This window comes from Littorina saxatilis, linkage group LG1 (genome assembly GCF_037325665.1).
Source record: "Littorina saxatilis isolate snail1 linkage group LG1, US_GU_Lsax_2.0, whole genome shotgun sequence".
In the NCBI taxonomy this organism is placed as follows: domain Eukaryota; kingdom Metazoa; phylum Mollusca; class Gastropoda; order Littorinimorpha; family Littorinidae; genus Littorina; species Littorina saxatilis.
The window spans coordinates 89,491,411-89,508,675 of NC_090245.1; the positions used below are offsets into that span (position 1 = coordinate 89,491,411).

General features: G+C 45.7%; 1 protein-coding gene across 2 annotated transcripts in view; it reads left to right on the plus strand.

The window, feature by feature from the left end:
- Positions 1 to 1,544: 1,544 nt before the first annotated feature.
- The window catches only part of LOC138983516 (uncharacterized), a gene marked incomplete at its 3' end in the record, with an annotated part of 72,895 nt that continues 57,174 nt past the window's right edge, over positions 1,545 to 17,265 (plus strand). Inside the window, 1 exon segment of one of the 2 annotated variants that reach the window (XM_070356788.1) lies at positions 1,545 to 2,227. In XM_070356788.1, coding sequence (XP_070212889.1) covers positions 2,211 to 2,227 — 17 coding nt within the window. In that variant the 5' untranslated portion in view covers positions 1,545 to 2,210. 2 annotated transcript variants of the gene reach the window in all.

Sequence of the window (17,265 nt, forward strand, 5' to 3'; positions counted from 1 at the left end):
TGTATTCACCCTCTCTGGATAACTTGCACATGTCGAAACATGTAGTTGCAGAAACACAAATCTCAAAACCGTTAGGCTTTTTATCTTTTTTTCCCTTTTGGCAGCGTTCACTCTAAACATGTATGCCGCCTAAAACGGACTCGTTTCTGTCCACAGCCAAAGCTTTTATCACACAAAACTTGCTATATATGACAGCTAAGACCGTATTTGTTACATTTTAGCAGTGTTGACCCCGAGTTTCTACTGCAAACAAAAAATAATAGCAACATCTCAAAGTATGTGCGAGTCCCCTAATATGGACCACCTTCAACAAATCGAAGAAAATAAAAGCTAAAGGCTATTTTCATTAATTCATTAAGAAGCTTGCTGGAAATAACCTATAACTAGCCCTCGAGATTTAAAAAAAAATGCAACAAAAAGTCTTCTTTTCGTGGAAGTTGATAATTTCACTTATTTTCACTCTGTTTTTGATAAGCTTCTTTAGTTTCCTGGTGTGCTTCAAATAATGCTCTTATCAACCCGAAACAGATAAATCCAGAGCATATTTTAATTAGGCTGACTTGTACACCAAGTTGTATCATGTTATTTTGAAATATAGGGGGCTTTTTACAGTGATTCGTGAAGGCCGCTTCACTGGTCCATATTAGGCGCCCAGGCTCCTAATATGGACCCTTTGTGATTTTTTCTGTATTTAATTTTTGCTGAATGTCTATCAAAGCTATTTCACTCTAATTAGGCCTAACGGTTAACCTAAGAGAGAAGGACTACCAAACACAAAATGAAACTTCTTCGCAAGAAAACAAGCTAGTTATCAGCATAAAACAAAAAGTGGTCCATATTAGGAGCCTTTCCCCTACCTGTGCAGTGGTGTGTGCTTTTATAAATACAAGGTTTTGCCATTGAAACCCACAGATAATGCAATCTTTGTTCCAACACGTGCTAATGCTATCTGGTCAATAACCGTACCAGAGACATATCTATGTCTCTGACCGTACGTTCTGATTTTATGGTAAGCATTGCGTTGTCACTAAACTGTTTATTAGATAATTGACTCAGATATTTTTGTTATCCAAACATCAACGATATTTGAGACTCGCCAGACCTGAGAACTGTATGGTTGTCAACAGTTACTGTCCCCCTGCACCCCCTCCCCTTCCCCATCCAGCCTCGCTACAAGAGTGGACGTTCGTGTATCCGAGAAAAGGGAAATAATTCATGGCAGTAAAGAATAAGCGACAATTAAAAGAGTTGTCTCCATCAGTCCACGAAAGCTTTCAACGTGTGCTGGGCCAGTGCAGAGAGTATGTTTTGTAGGTCGCACGGTCTGCAGCCACATATCCACCCAACACCTCCAGTGATTGAGACACCGCCTACCACAGGTGAGCGTGCGCGCGAGGTGTGTCTTTTGCTCTCTATGGAAAGCCGTTTGGCTCATAACTATTATGTACAGCTCTCTTCAGCACGCGCGTTGCTTTCAGAATGCGGCAGCCGGGCTGCGTCATGTGCCGTGTGTGTGTGTGTGTGCAATAGATTTGGTAAAACTCGACAGCTTGCTCAAGCAGACGACACACCTACAACGGTTATTCTGAAATAAGAATCGCCCTCAGCGTGGGGATTTCCTGTATTTGTGAAACCTTCTTGAACAATTACAAAAAAGGGTTTTGGCGGTTTTCTTTAGAGAACTGTATTGGTCGGTTTGAAAAATGCCCTTGACTTGGACTGAATTTGAACGATAACAGTAAACCTAACAAGTCATGTGAAATCGCTGTCTCCAATTGTTATGCAAAGTAAGCAAGATCAATAATTCCCCGGAGCGAAAAAAGGGGGTTGACTGAAGCAGACGACAGATTATGGGATTTGCAAACTGGCGTGAAACGGGCCTCTGCCACAAGGTATCCTTTCGCAGGCCAGGAGCAGACGTCAAAAGAGTTGTTATTGCTTGGGAACAGAATGACAGTGAAACACACAATCAACTCTGGAATTTAACCGGTTAACACTGACCTGCCTTATCGACTGACAAAGCCTAGGCTGTTTCCTCGAAAGAGTGTGTGCTGTTTCTGCCTGGATAGGTTGTAGGTGCATGAAAATCGAACCGTGTGTGTTGTGCAGTTGCGACGTTTGGCCCGGTTCAGAGAAGCTGACGCACCCGTGAAAACTGTACCCGCTTCAGATCGATATGACACACGGGACAAGGAATATTTCACACAGTCATGGCAGCCAAAACCAGGTAGGTCGAGTGCAGTTTATGAAATATTTACGTTCACTGATCAGCAGCTTTGGAGTTACTTTGACCAAAGTGCTTAGAACAGACATAAAATGTTAAACGTTGCTTTAAATTACAAAGCTACTGGATATAAAACAAAGAAGCAAAGAGCCATAAAGACAGTCACCGACAGCACCCAAAACCATGTAGGTCGAGTGCTTTTCATCAACCATGTATGCACGTTTACTGGTCGACCAGTGGCTTTCGAGCTACTTTGATCAAAGAGCTTACAAAAGACATAACATGTCAAATTTGGCTTTAAGTTTTACAAACAAAGCTAATTTATATATGAGAGGGCCCCAAAGGGTTTAAAATCGTGATCGTGATTGGCGATTTTTGACCTTTCTGTGACCGTGATTGCCGAAATTTCCATTTCTGTGATCGTGATGGGACTTTGCCCGTGATCCGTGATGACAAGAAAATCAAGTCTCGTGATCGTGATCGTGATTTGTTTTCGTGATCGTGATGGGCATTATTGCAAAGCATTTTATTTTCAACGTACATTTTTCACAGCTGTATCACTCTATGATCCTCTATTCGTCAAGGTGTTCGTGATCGTGAAAACAAAAATCAAGGTAACTGTGATCGTGAAAGCTAAAATTTCCCTTCCCGTGATCGTGATGATACCCCCCCCCCCCCCCCCCCCCTTTGGGGCCCTCATATGAGACAAGAGACAAAGAGTCATATTGACAGTCATGGCAGCCAAAACCGTGTGGTATTTGTGCGCTATTTATGCACGTGTACTTTGCTTTCGAGCAACTGTACTTTAACAAATAAAAAATAATCGATTAACACAAGACGCAATACTGATGTAGTGAAAACATTCCTGGTCGCAGCCAAAACTAGCTCGGTCGATCGGGTGCTTTTATAATTTATATCAACTATTCACGTGTAATGGTCAGCAACTTTCGAGATGGATTGACAGATAACTAGCTCTTAGTTTTTACAATGCTAATAGATATCACACAAGAGGCAATGAGTTTTAAACGCAACGATGGCAGCCAAAACCAGGTCAGTAGATCGTTAACATATTTTATCAGATATTCACACCTACTGATGATGGGCAGCTTTCGATCTATTTTATACAAACAAACATAATCGATATGACACAACGGGAAAGGGGTAATAAACGCAGTCACGTGGGCCGAAACCAGATGAGTGCGGTGTGCTGTATCAAATATTCACATGTTCTACTTAGCAGCATTCTATTCCGTTTACTTTCGTCAAAGCAAGTTGCATTGCGACTTCTTTTGTTTGTATCTTTTACGTTAGTTGCGGATCAGATGTTCTCTCAAAGCAAGTTGCATAATTTGTGACTTCCTTTGTTTGTAAGGTTTCGTATCCTTTACGTTAGTTACTGATCAGATGCTTTCCCTCAAAGCAAATTGCATTTGCGTCTCCCTTTGTCTGTAATGTTTTGTGTCAAAGCTTATTGCATTTGCGTCTCCCTTTGTCTGTAATGTTTTGTGTCAAAGCTTATTGCATTTGCGACTTCCTTCATTTGTAATGTTTCGTGTCAATAAATTGCATCACTTTTTTGCGACTTTCTTTGTCTGCAATGTTTCGAATCTTTTACGTATGTATATATATAGCTTTCTGTTATATAATTTACGTCAAGAAGTTAAGCTGCATTTAAATGAGCCTTTAAATTAAAGTTGCAATGCTTTCTTACGTCATGTGACTGACATGATTCTGATGGTATCTTTGGTCCTAAATTACGATGATAAGTCCGAATCACCGCAAACGGCGATCTTTTTCTGAATCGTAATCTGAAGGCCCACTGCTGGTCTAAAATATGGGTCAGTCACTGTGACGTTTGGATGTGCGCAGCGCTGTTGTTAAAAACATTTTCATCGTTGAATACCATTTCTTCTGATCGGCTGGCTGCAAGGGAATTTGATGATGACGAAATATAAACTGATCATAAAACACGATGGTTCAAGTTTAGTGAAAAATACATTCCTTACCGCGTAAACAATTAAATAAACCATCTCTAAAAGATAACGTCACCAGTTTGTTTCTACTTCTTTGCCTGTTCAAATGCATTTTTCTCTGTCTGACTGAACTTCCTGTATAGGCTCTGAATGACCCAGACATATCGATCAGGCCGAACTGTCGTTCTGCTTTTTTTTTTTTTATATATATACTTTGGACATTATGTAGCGCAGTTTGTTTGGTTTTGGTAGTTACGCTGGACTGTCTGTAATGCAGTCGAGCAAAACGTTGGTGTTGTCATTAAATCTCTCTCTCTCTCTCTCTCTCTCTCTCTCTCTCTCTCTCTCTCTCTCTCTCTCTCTCTCTCTCTCTCTCTTTTTTTCTCTCTCTCTCTCTCTCTCTCTTTCTCTCTCAATTTGTCTCCCACTCTCTTTCAACATTTCAAAATGATTTCATAATTATATTCTGACTAGACGTTATATAATGTAAGTACCATCATGTCCTTTTTATTTTAAGTTTTAAACTATGTTTGCTATTTAGTAAAATCACCGACACTGTACCCGCGTTCCAATAAATACCCCTCGCCCCTCCCACACAAAAAGAGAGAAAACAAGTCGCGTAAGGCGAAAATACAATATTTAGTCAAGTAGCTGTCGAACTCACAGAATGAAACTGAACGCAACGCCATTTTACTCGTAGTATCGTCAGGCCACCGCTCATGGCAAAGGCAGTGAAATTGACAAGAAGAGCGGGGTAGTAGTTGCGCTAAGAAGGATAGCACGCTTTTCTGTACCTCTCTTTGTTTTAACTTTCTGAGCGTGTTTTTAATCCAAACATATCATATCTATATGTTTTTGGAATCAGGAACCGACAAGGAATAAGATGAAAGTGTTTTTAAATTGATTTGGACAATTTAATTTTGATAATAATTTTTATATATTTAATTTTCAGAGCTTGTTTTTAATCCAAATATAACATAATTATATGTTTTTGGAATCAGCAAATGATGGAAAATAAGATAAACGTAAATTTGGAGCGTTTTATAAATTTTTATTTTTTTTTACAATTTTCCGATTTTTAATGACCAAAGTCATTAATTAATTTTTAAGCCACCAAGCTGAAATGCAATACCGAACCCCGGGCTTCGTCGAAGATTACTTGACCAAAATTTCAACCAATTTGGTTGAAAAATGAGGGCGTGACAGTGCCGCCTCAACTTTCACGAAAAGCCGGATATGACGTCATCAAAGACATTTATCAAAAAAATGAAAAAAACGTATGGGGATTTCATACCCAGGAACTCTCATGTCAAATTTCATAAAGATCGGTCCAGTAGTTTAGTCTGAATCGCTCTACACACACACACAGACACACACACACACACACACACACACACACACACACACACACACATACACCACGACCCTCGTCTCGATTCCCCCCTCTACGTTAAAATATTTAGTCAAAACTTGACTAAATATAAAAAGGGAGGATCGAAGTACTTATCCACTGATCGAAGAAGAAAGAACGATAGAAAATAAGCAAAGAAGATACAAACAAACACATAAACAAACAAAGAAGTGTCAATCAATAACAAATAAGATGCACTTGAGATCATATTTCGCCCGGTTGACATTTTCAATAACTTCCTACTGAAACAATCGACACGCGGAAGGTTTTCATCGTTCTGTCAGTTGTTGTAGCCTAAGGTTTCACCCCACCGCAGACGACAAGTCAACAAGCAGATCATTATTTTGATCTCTGCACCAAAAGATACCCAGATACGCCTTAGAGGTATCTGATAACAAAAACTATCAGCCCGTGCATCGGGTTTACCGAATCCAGTTTGGCTATCTCATCAAACCTCACGAGACTGAGCTATCTATCAGTCGACCACATACCCTCAGACTTGTGAAGGATTTGATCGGTTCTTACCGCCTACGGAAATCACTGACAACAGCAATTATGATGGATGAAGTTAATGCTAATTCGACAACTATCGGCTAGTGTTCAGATGGCGAGACGGTAAGTAGACCTTTCCCCTGTTACTTAGTACTTGGGTACATGATTTGAATCTTGCCAGTTTTGAGATATGTCGAATTAAAGCATATTTTGCAGTTGTTTGTTTGTTTGTTTGTTTGCTTAACGCCCAGCCGACCACGAAGGGCCATATCAGGGCGGTGCTGCTTTGACATATAATGTGCGCCACACACAAGACAGAAGTCGCAGCACAGGCTTCATGTCTCACCCAGTCACATTATTCTGACACCGGACCAACCAGTCCTAGCACTAACCCCATAATGTCAGATGCCAGGCGGAGCAGCCACTAGATTGCCAATTTTAAAGTCTTAGGTATGACCCGGCCGGGGTTCGAAGGCTGACGCCTTACCACAAGGCCACCGTGCCGGTTTTTGCAGTTGTTGAGTTGTCACGTATTACAGTTAGTAATAACATGTGACAAAACGGTAAGACAGACAGTTAATTTTCACTCTTATTTTCATGTCATGTATTATATAATCTAAGTAAATGATGGTAATGATGAAAAAGAATCCTTGAAGTTGATACTGTTTCTCTGTCGGATTGCCTTTTAACTGATGTAGTGATAGGTGTATTAGATGTGAGACTGTAACCATGCGTTTAGGAGCCAAATCTATTGTGCAACTGCAAGACTGAGGACGTTGCTTTCATGTACGTACAGAGGGTGATATTTATTATGGTCCTATTTACCCTGAAAACAGGGAAGAGAGGCAGCAATGGCCCCTGCACACGCAAAAACAAAAGCCTGGCGTAGAGGAAAAAGGGGGAGGGGGTGGGGGAAGAAAAATCTATGAAAACAATAGAGATTTTGCCCACATTATTTAAGGGACTAAAGGTCTGTATTTCCAATGCCGATTGTGAAACTTTCAATTTTAAAACATGTGAACCTGACCATCACCTAATGTTCCAAGTAGAATAGGACCCACATGTGGATCATTGTGTAAGCTAAGCTTGAAGGGAAGTAAATGATCGGAAGTCAACAATGACGCTTGCGATCACATGAACTCCAAAGGATGTCAGTTTTGTTGTGCTCATTGAAAGTACATGTACTATTGACCCTCGCCCCCTAACCCCCTCCCACCCTCCCCCCCCCCCCCACCTTTGTCTCCTACGCCCAACCCTTCCGTCCGCAAGCAACAACAACAAAGACAACAAAAAGCTGCACTAAACAAAGCGAAACAATCCCCCCCCCCCCCCCCACGAAAACAAAATAGATAAATAAAGTCGGGCAGGGGCAGGAGGAGCTGAGGAGAGGGTGTCCAGCGAAGGAAGACGCGTTTGGGGGGGGGGGGGGGGGGGGTTGAGGATCGAGAAGGACTTTGTTAATCAAATCAAATCAAATCAAATCAAATTACAGTGGTGGTATTAAACTTAACAACACCCTCACCTTTAGGATGTAAAATTTATACACAAAAATCACATTCGATTCCAATTCCTCTTAAAAATCCACAGCTACAAAACGAAAAATACACACGCATATAATCAAAGCCTAAAAACAGCGGTACCAAGATCACAATATGGAAATTGTACTGTTTATTTAAAAGCGTAATTGAAAACGGTATATTACTCTTGCTAGCCCTGACAGTCATAACTTTAGGTACACGAAAGCGTCTGCGAAAAACAGTGTAAAAATACATTCCTTACCGTGTAAACCATTAAATAAACCATCGAAGACATCTTTAAAAGGTTACATGCATTAAGAATGTCCTAACTCTATGTAGCAAAGTGCACTTCGCTACCCTAAACACTCTAATCATCGCATAGCGAAACAGCCTTGTGTACAGTACAAACGGGATAACCCATCCCATAGCAGACGATACGATGATGCGCGCGCACCTTGCCGGCGCAAATTCTAATACAATACCTTTCTTTATATATCTACCTAACTTCTATCTTTCAAAGTCCCTTTTATCTTTGATACGGTCCTAATTATATTTAGGTTTGCATAGAAGTCACTGATTAGGCTGGATGGCTGCATATTATTGTGTTATTTACGATAATGCTTCGAACTGACCAAAGCGTCACTCTGACCTTGACCGGTTTTCATGTATCGTTGAGAGAAATTGATTCTCACAAACTCATCTTTGTCTTTTCAATCATTGTTTTGTCATTTTTGTATCACTATTACATATCCCGTACCTATGTTGCATATGATTTTAGTTTGTTTATAAGGATTTGGTTGTAATGAGTGATGCTTGGTTCCTCTGCAAAGATTGCTAATTTATGCAGACAGGTACTCGCGCAGGAATTTAGCCGATTCCATTTACTTTCGGACTTTACCGCTTCGTACTAAGTCAATGTATAATTTTCCCCCAAGTAACGCATATCATGATGTTTGTCTAGGGTTCTTCTTTTTATCTGTATGATTTATGAGTTTGTCCATTATTCCAGTTTAGAGAGTTTTGTAATTTTCCGCACTGAAGTTGGTTCAGTGCCTTCACTAGGACCATTGTTTTTGTATCCTACTAAATAAATATAAGTTTTTCCGAAATGTTATCTATTGCAATGGAAAGCTAAAGGTCGTAGCTTTAATTTGATGTATTGTTTGTTAGGATTGGTTATGTATTTGTTTAAATAACGTAGGGTAAAGCATGTGTAAGAAACACAGATTCCGTGTTTCTGGCCGTATTCAGTCCGATTTTCATCGCCGCCGGACGGTGCTTTCTGTGCAGTCCGCGCCGGGGCTATAAGTATAAGCCGGACCCCGGCATAAGCATGCATTCGCTCCTAGCAGCTGAACACGACACTACACTTGCTTTGCTGTCTACGGGTTTCGCCTTCGGCCTCTACGTTTCCTTGCATTGTTTTCTTGAATAAAAAGTTGAAACAAGACGCTTGGACTTGGGCTTCGTGTATCTACTACTACTACCCTTCCACTCCTCCACTACATTTGGCGCTGCGCAGCAGGGTACAGAAGCATCAACTGAAAGAAGACAGTACAGGCAAACATGGCGGACGAGGCAAACACCCCCAACCTGCGGCTCTGCAAGCTGAGGCGTTTCACCGGCGAGGGCGACTGCGCCGAGACTTTTATTCAGGAGGCCAAGCTGATCCTGCAGCTACAGACGGTCCCTGCACTTGCTGCAGCGGCATGGATCCTTGGAGCGCTGGACGGAAGGGCTCGACAGGAGATCATCAGGCGACCAGCAGCAGAGGTCAACACGCCAGCCAAAATTTACGCCATCTTGGAGCAGACGTGGGGCGACCAGCGAGATAGTGTCGCACTGGCTGCCGCCTTCCACAGGCGACAACAGGGTCTCGGCGAGTCCGTTAGCGAGTACGCCAGCCACCTACGCGCTGCGTGGGCCAAGACCAATGCTGCCGAGGCCAACACACTGAACGACAATACACTGCGCAAGACCTTCGCCACAGGACTCCACCCACAATCCCTGAAGCGTGACATGTGCCGCTTCCTGCGAGAAAAGCCGGCCGCCACCTTCGACGAGGTCACCAGCGAGGCCATGCGATGGATGCGGGAAGATAGCCCTGCTGAAGCAACAGCTGAACAAGTCTTCGCTGCACCGGACCCCTCCATCGCAAGGCTCGAAGCACGCATCGCTGCCCTCACCACGGAGACAGAGTCCCTCAAGCTACAACTGGCGTCACAACCACCACCAGCTGCACCGACGTACCACCATCACCAACAGCAGAACCATCAACCCCAATGCAACTGGTGTGGCAGAGTCGGCCACCGGGAATCCGACTGCTTCCAGAAACAGCGATACCACAACAAACAGCGGCATCGGCCCCGACCTCAGCAACAACAGCACCAGCAGCAGTCATACCAGCAGCAGGGAAACTTCTAACCCCCGCTGTCACAAAACATTCAGCGGGGGGTAGGAAGAAGAAGACATCACTCACCGGCCAGTGTCCAACTGCCGATATCTCAATCAACGGACGCCCGGCCGAAGCTCTACTCGACACAGGCAGTGAGGTGACGACCGTCACCGACACATGGGTGGCCCAGCATCTCGCCCACTGCGACATCAGTGCCTGCCACGTCACCCTTCGAGCTGTCAACGGCGCTGAAGTTCCCTACTCCGGGGTCATCGTCGTCGACATCTCCATCCTGGGCCACCTCTGCAAGGATGTTCCAGTCCTTGTCGTCAAGGAGCCTACCGAGCCGTTCATGCAGAACCGCAAGAAGCGACTGCCGGTCTTGGTGGGCATGAACGTCCTTTCAACTTGTCTGCCCCAGATGTCCAACCTCCCTCCTTCCCTGCAAGCTGCTGTCCGGGAAGTTCGACTAGATCGCAACTCAACACGTGGTCTAGCTCGGACTTCCACTCCCTGCTCAATCCCTGCCTACTCCATGGCCACAATCCGGGTTACCAGCAACCAGAGGTACACTCGGCAATTGTTGGCTTCCCCACTTTCCCATCCCCTTCCTGGCGGTCTGCTGACTGTCCCCACCTTGGTCGCTGGGGACCCCTCCTGCCGGTTCATCAGGATTGCAAACCTCTCTCCTGAGGACAAGACGCTGCCTGCCAGAACGCCGATCGCCACACTGCACGCCACTGACACAGTCGAGAGCCAGTCCGACGTCACCTACAGCGCTACAGTCAACGAGCTAGTCATCTCCACGCAGCGCCTGTCTTCAGGAGACACGAAAACACCGGCACCAGCTCCATTCCATCTGCCAGACTTCGATGGAACCAGCAGCCAGAAGCAACGCCTCGAAGAGCTGCTGAGCAAACGAGCTGACGCGTTCCAGACCACTCCAGCAGACTTGGGCTACTGCGACGCCGTCCACCACAAATTGAGGACGACAGACTCCAAACCTGTCGCCCAGCCTTACCGCCGCATTCCCCCAAACAATTTCAAGGAGGTGCAAGAGCATCTGAAGGAGCTGCTCGACCGCAATATCATCACAGAGAGCCATAGCCCTTACGCTGCCCCAATTGTCATCGTCAGGAAGAAGGACGGCTCCATCCGCCTCTGCGTCGACTACCGCCGGCTCAATTCCAAGACAGTCGGCGACGCCTACCCGCTGCCACGAATCCAGGAGTCCTTCGACGCACTGGTGGGGTCTCAATACTTCTCGACCCTCGACCTGGCCAGCGGCTACCACCAGATTGCGATGGACCCGGCGGACCAGCACAAGACGGCGTTTGTCACCCCCATGGGCCTCTACGAATACACACGCATGCCCATGGGACTCATCTCTGCCCCAGCCACGTTCCAGCGTCTTATGCAGACCACGATGTCAGAGTTCTTGTTCCAGTTCTTGCTCGTCTACCTGGACGACCTCCTCGTCTACTCAAAGACCTTTGACGAGCACCTGGAACACCTCGACCGCCTGCTGGAACGTCTTATCAAGACCGGCCTCAAGATCCGTCCAGACAAGTGTCAGTTCCTTCGCCGCCAGGTCACCTATTTGGGCCACACAATTTCGGCAGAGGGCATCAGCTGTGAAGCCGGCAAGGTCGACGCCGTGGTCAACTGGCCTACGCCCACGACCACCACTGAAGTCCGCAGTTTCCTCGGGTTCGCAAGCTATTACCGGCGCTTCATTGCCAAGTTTTCGAAGCTCGCGGGTCCTCTGCACGACCTGGTGGCAGAGGCCGAAAAAGGCACCAAGAAGAAGAAGAAAACAGACCTGAGGCACCTCTGGCAAGACACGCATCAAGTCACTTTCGACGCCATGAAGCGAGCCCTGACCTCGGCCCCAGTCCTTGCCTACGCTGACTTCAAGCAGCCTTTCATCCTGGAGACAGACGCCAGCCACGACGGACTTAGCGCCATCCTCTCCCAAGAACAGGAAGGACGACGCAGAGTCATCGCCTACGCGAGTCGACGATTGCGGCCGACGGAGAAAAACCAGGCTGCATACAGCAGCATGAAGCTGGAATTCCTGGCGATAAAATGGGCAATCTCCGAAAAATTCAGACACTACCTGCTGGGGGCCACATTTACCGTCCTCACGGACAACAACCCGTTGGTCCACTACAAAACGGCCCCCCTCGGAGCTCTGGAACAGCGTTGGGCAGCCCAACTAGCTCAGTTCAATTTTACGATCAAATACCAGCCAGGGAAAACAAACCCCGCTGACGCTCTCTCCAGGATGCCCCCGTCATTTCCCTCTCCCACGACGTCCACCTCCCTCCCCCCTGAACTGGCAGCAGCGCAGCAAGTCTGCTGCGAGCGACAGGCTGCCGCCATCCCAGACGTCGCTCCCGCCTTCCATCATCCAGACACAAAAGCAGAGCCCGAGACAATCTTCCCACGGCTGTCGTCCACAGAACTACAACGGCTTCAGAGGGAAGACACCACCATCGGGCCTGTTTTAACGACCTGGCCCAACAAACCTGCCACAGGCCAAGACCGTCAGCTGCGCAGCCTTGTACAACAGCACGACCGTCTCTATCTGAGAGATGGCGTCCTCTATAGAAAGGTAACTGACTCCATCCACGGGCCCCAGTTCCAGCTCGTCTTGCCGTCAACGCTCCGTCCAGATGTCCTAGCCATGCTACACGACAACATGGGTCATCAGGGCTACGACAGAACCATGCAACTTCTTCGGTCCCGGGTCTACTGGCCAGCAATGTACAGCCAGGTGAAGCAGTACCTCGACAACTGTCAGCGCTGCTGTATGGGTCGTCTCCCCTCGACGACCCACACCACTTCTACGCCTCTGCTGGCCAGCCGCCCTCTTCAGGTCCTCGCCGTGGACTTCACCAAGCTAGAAATTGCCAGCGACAACCGCGAGAACGTCCTCGTCCTCACTGATGTCTTCAGCAAGTTCACACAGGCGATTCCCACCAGGAATCAAGAAGCTGCGACGGTGGCGAAAGTCCTGGTCAACAACTGGTTCCAGCGCTTCGGGGTTCCGGAGCGAATCCACAGTGACCAGGGCAGAGACTTTGAATCCAAACTCATAAAGGAACTCTGCGACATGTACGGCATCAAAAAGAGTCGCACCACACCGTATCATCCGCAAGGCAACGGCCAGTGCGAACGGTTTAACAGGTCAATGCATAACCTGTTACGCTCCCTGCACCACGAGCAGAAGACCAGGTGGCCCCTTCATCTCCCGGAGCTGGTCCAGGCCTACAACAACACACCCCATGCGTCCACGGGCTTCGCACCACACTTCCTGCTCTTCGGGCAACAACCCAGGCTGTCCGTTGACGACATGTTGGGCTTCCCAGCCCCAGCAGCCAGCGGCACCATCGACTGGGTGCGGCAACATCGCCTGCGTTTGACAGAGGCTCATCAGAAGGCCTTTGACCACCTTCAACAGGCGGTGGTCAAGAGGACAGCGCTCACTGACAGACGCGCTGCAGACCACGGCCTCAACGTTGGCGACCACGTCTACCTGCGGAACCGGGTCCTGGGGCGCAACAAAATCCAGGACTATTGGAAGCCAGACATCTACAGAGTGACCTGCCGCGTCGCTGAACATCAGCACGTCTACCTCGTCGCGCCTTTAGCTGGTGGCGCGGAGCGAGCGGTCAATAGAAAGGACTTGCTGCCAGCCTCCGAGACTCTTGACAATCAAGACGAGGATACACCGTCTTCGGCTACCTCAGTGCCGAGTGAAACAGACTCTGAGAGTGACAGTGATGACGAACTCTGGATCACACTTCCAAGGCCCAGACCTGCGGCTCTTGCGGGTCCGGCTGTGGTTGCTGTGCCTCCTCCTGCACCTGTTGCTCAACCGGTACCAGCACCTCGCCGGTCACAACGAATTGCTTGCATGCAAGGTAACAATTAACTTGATTTTATTTTTTGATTGATCGTTTACTCGGTAGGCTGAATTTGACTGATTCAGCTAAAGAACAATTCTACTAGTACTAGCATTCAACTGGGCTAAATAATGTTTTGCACATAAAACTCGCGAGTGTATCGTAACCCATGTGTATCGTTGCGATTTTTTTCCCCGTTTTCATCACATATTATTTCTGGAGATCAGTAAGGTCTGAGTAGTAGTCGGTTAAAAGTCCAAAGTTAAGCCCTCAGTGCCATTGGCCCGTAAAGCTACCTATTTACGATTTAGGCGCAGAAACCCCCACAATTGATGAACGGGAATTATGGTTGACACATATATTTTGGGTAATGAACTCGTATCTAACTCATGACGTGGTGATATAGTAAGATGCCTTTACTGTAAAGCCGTGAGCGAGAGTTTTTGTGAGTGTTGAGCTTGTGCATACAAGAGCGCACATTGAAAGAGAAATCCTATATTATCAACTAAACGGGTTGATGGGGATGAAGGTTGCATTTTTGTATGGTAGTGTTGACATTGTGTTACTTTTTCTCAGTGGAGAAAATTTGATAAATGTAGCAATGAAATTCCTGATTGTTTGCACTTTTATGTTTTTGACGCAGTACTTTGATCATATGTGAGACACTTTGTAAAATGCAGGCCTCACTTTTGATTTAGCAAAGCTGGTACTGATCACGAGAACATGTTTTTGTAACTGTCGATTTTCTCAGTGACATATGTGAAAGTCATAGGCAAAGTTTTCGCAATTTTTCTCTTTTTGGATAATCTAAGATGGTTTGATAAATTCAGCCCTTAGGCTTTCCTGTTTTTCTTAAAATCAGCGCGGCCGCTGATATGTAAAAGAGTTGGGGGGGATGTAGCAAAGTGCACTTCGCTACCCTAAACACTCTAATCATCGCATAGCGAAACAGCCTTGTGTACAGTACAAACGGGATAACCCATCCCATAGCAGACGATACGATGATGCGCGCGCACCTTGCCGGCGCAAATTCTAATACAATACCTTTCTTTATATATCTACCTAACTTCTATCTTTCAAAGTCCCTTTTATCTTTGATACGGTCCTAATTATATTTAGGTTTGCATAGAAGTCACTGATTAGGCTGGATGGCTGCATATTATTGTGTTATTTACGATAATGCTTCGAACTGACCAAAGCGTCACTCTGACCTTGACCGGTTTTCATGTATCGTTGAGAGAAATTGATTCTCACAAACTCATCTTTGTCTTTTCAATCATTGTTTTGTCATTTTTGTATCACTATTACATATCCCGTACCTATGTTGCATATGATTTTAGTTTGTTTATAAGGATTTGGTTGTAATGAGTGATGCTTGGTTCCTCTGCAAAGATTGCTAATTTATGCAGACAGGTACTCGCGCAGGAATTTAGCCGATTCCATTTACTTTCGGACTTTACCGCTTCGTACTAAGTCAATGTATAATTTTCCCCCAAGTAACGCATATCATGATGTTTGTCTAGGGTTCTTCTTTTTATCTGTATGATTTATGAGTTTGTCCATTATTCCAGTTTAGAGAGTTTTGTAATTTTCCGCACTGAAGTTGGTTCAGTGCCTTCACTAGGACCATTGTTTTTGTATCCTACTAAATAAATATAAGTTTTTCCGAAATGTTATCTATTGCAATGGAAAGCTAAAGGTCGTAGCTTTAATTTGATGTATTGTTTGTTAGGATTGGTTATGTATTTGTTTAAATAACGTAGGGTAAAGCATGTGTAAGAAACACAGATTCCGTGTTTCTGGCCGTATTCAGTTCGATTTTCATCGCCGCCGGACGGTGCTTTCTGTGCAGTCCGCGCCGGGGCTATAAGTATAAGCCGGACCCCGGCATAAGCATGCATTCGCTCCTAGCAGCTGAACACGACACTACACTTGCTTTGCTGTCTACGGGTTTCGCCTTCGGCCTCTACGTTTCCTTGCATTGTTTTCTTGAATAAAAAGTTGAAACAAGACGCTTGGACTTGGGCTTCGTGTATCTACTACTACTACCCTTCCACTCCTCCACTACATCTAATTAGGAATAGGACTTTAAAAGACCTGTTCGCGTATTGGTTGATGTATTAACAGTGGGTCGGTATTTTCCTTTCCTGCTTTGTTGATTATTAATGATTTTTCAAGAAATGGGAACTGTAACAGACTGAACAACTTGTTCAACATTACTGCCCATCGGGTTTTTTCCCCGCCATTATTGGCCGTAACCGAGAGAGAGAGAGAGAGAGAGAGAGAGAGAGAGAGAGAGAGAGAGAGAGAGAGAGAGAGAGAGAGAGAGAGACACACACACACACACACGCCCACACACACACACGCCCACACACACACACGCGCCCACACACACACACACAGACAGACACACACACACACGCGCCCACACACACACACACACACATACGTACACACACTCACACACACACACACACACACACACACACACACACACACACACACACACACACACACACACACACAGGCAGAAGTATTTGTGATTATTGATTAACACCTCCGCTTAAAACACCTTGTGGTTGAAAAGCTAATTGATTTACGTTCGCGGAGGGTATTTTCGTCTCGGCCGAAGAACAGACTTGTCTGTCAACCTCTAACTTTGACCAGTCCACTGTGTGTATGCGTGGGGGTGAGCAGAATTTGGTCACAGTTTAATTGCTGGACACAACACGTGTGGTAGAGAGGCAAGCAGTTTTAAAAGAGTGTATGAGCAGAGAGAGTCCCAAAGCTTGTGCAGGCAAACGATCTTACACGATTTTTTGGGGCAGTTGACAGACCATTTCAAATCGACTTGAAGGTTGGGCTTAATGTGGCAATTCATGATCCAAATTCTTGTACGATCTGTTTTTCCAGGTGTGTTATCATTAAGGACGTCTTGAGGTTTTACACATAATCAGCGTCAGGTTGTAATACGTTCGTTATACTATGTTTTCTTTGGTAAGCACCAACCACTTTATCTTTTGTTGTTGCTGTTTAAAAAAAAATTATTTCCCTCTTTTTGACTCACATGCGTAGCAAAAGTGAGTCTATGTACTCACCCGAGTCGTCCGTCCGTCCGTCCGTCCGTCCGTCCGGACGTCCGGACGTCCGTCCGTCCGGACGTCCGTCCGGAAAACTTTAACGTTGGATATTTCTTGGACACTATTCAGTCTATCAGTACCAAATTTGGCAAGATGGTGTATGATGACAAGGCCCCCAAAAACATACATAGCATCTTGACCTTGCTTCAAGGTCAAGGTCGCAGGGGCCATAAATGTTGCCTAAAAAACAGCTATTTTTCAC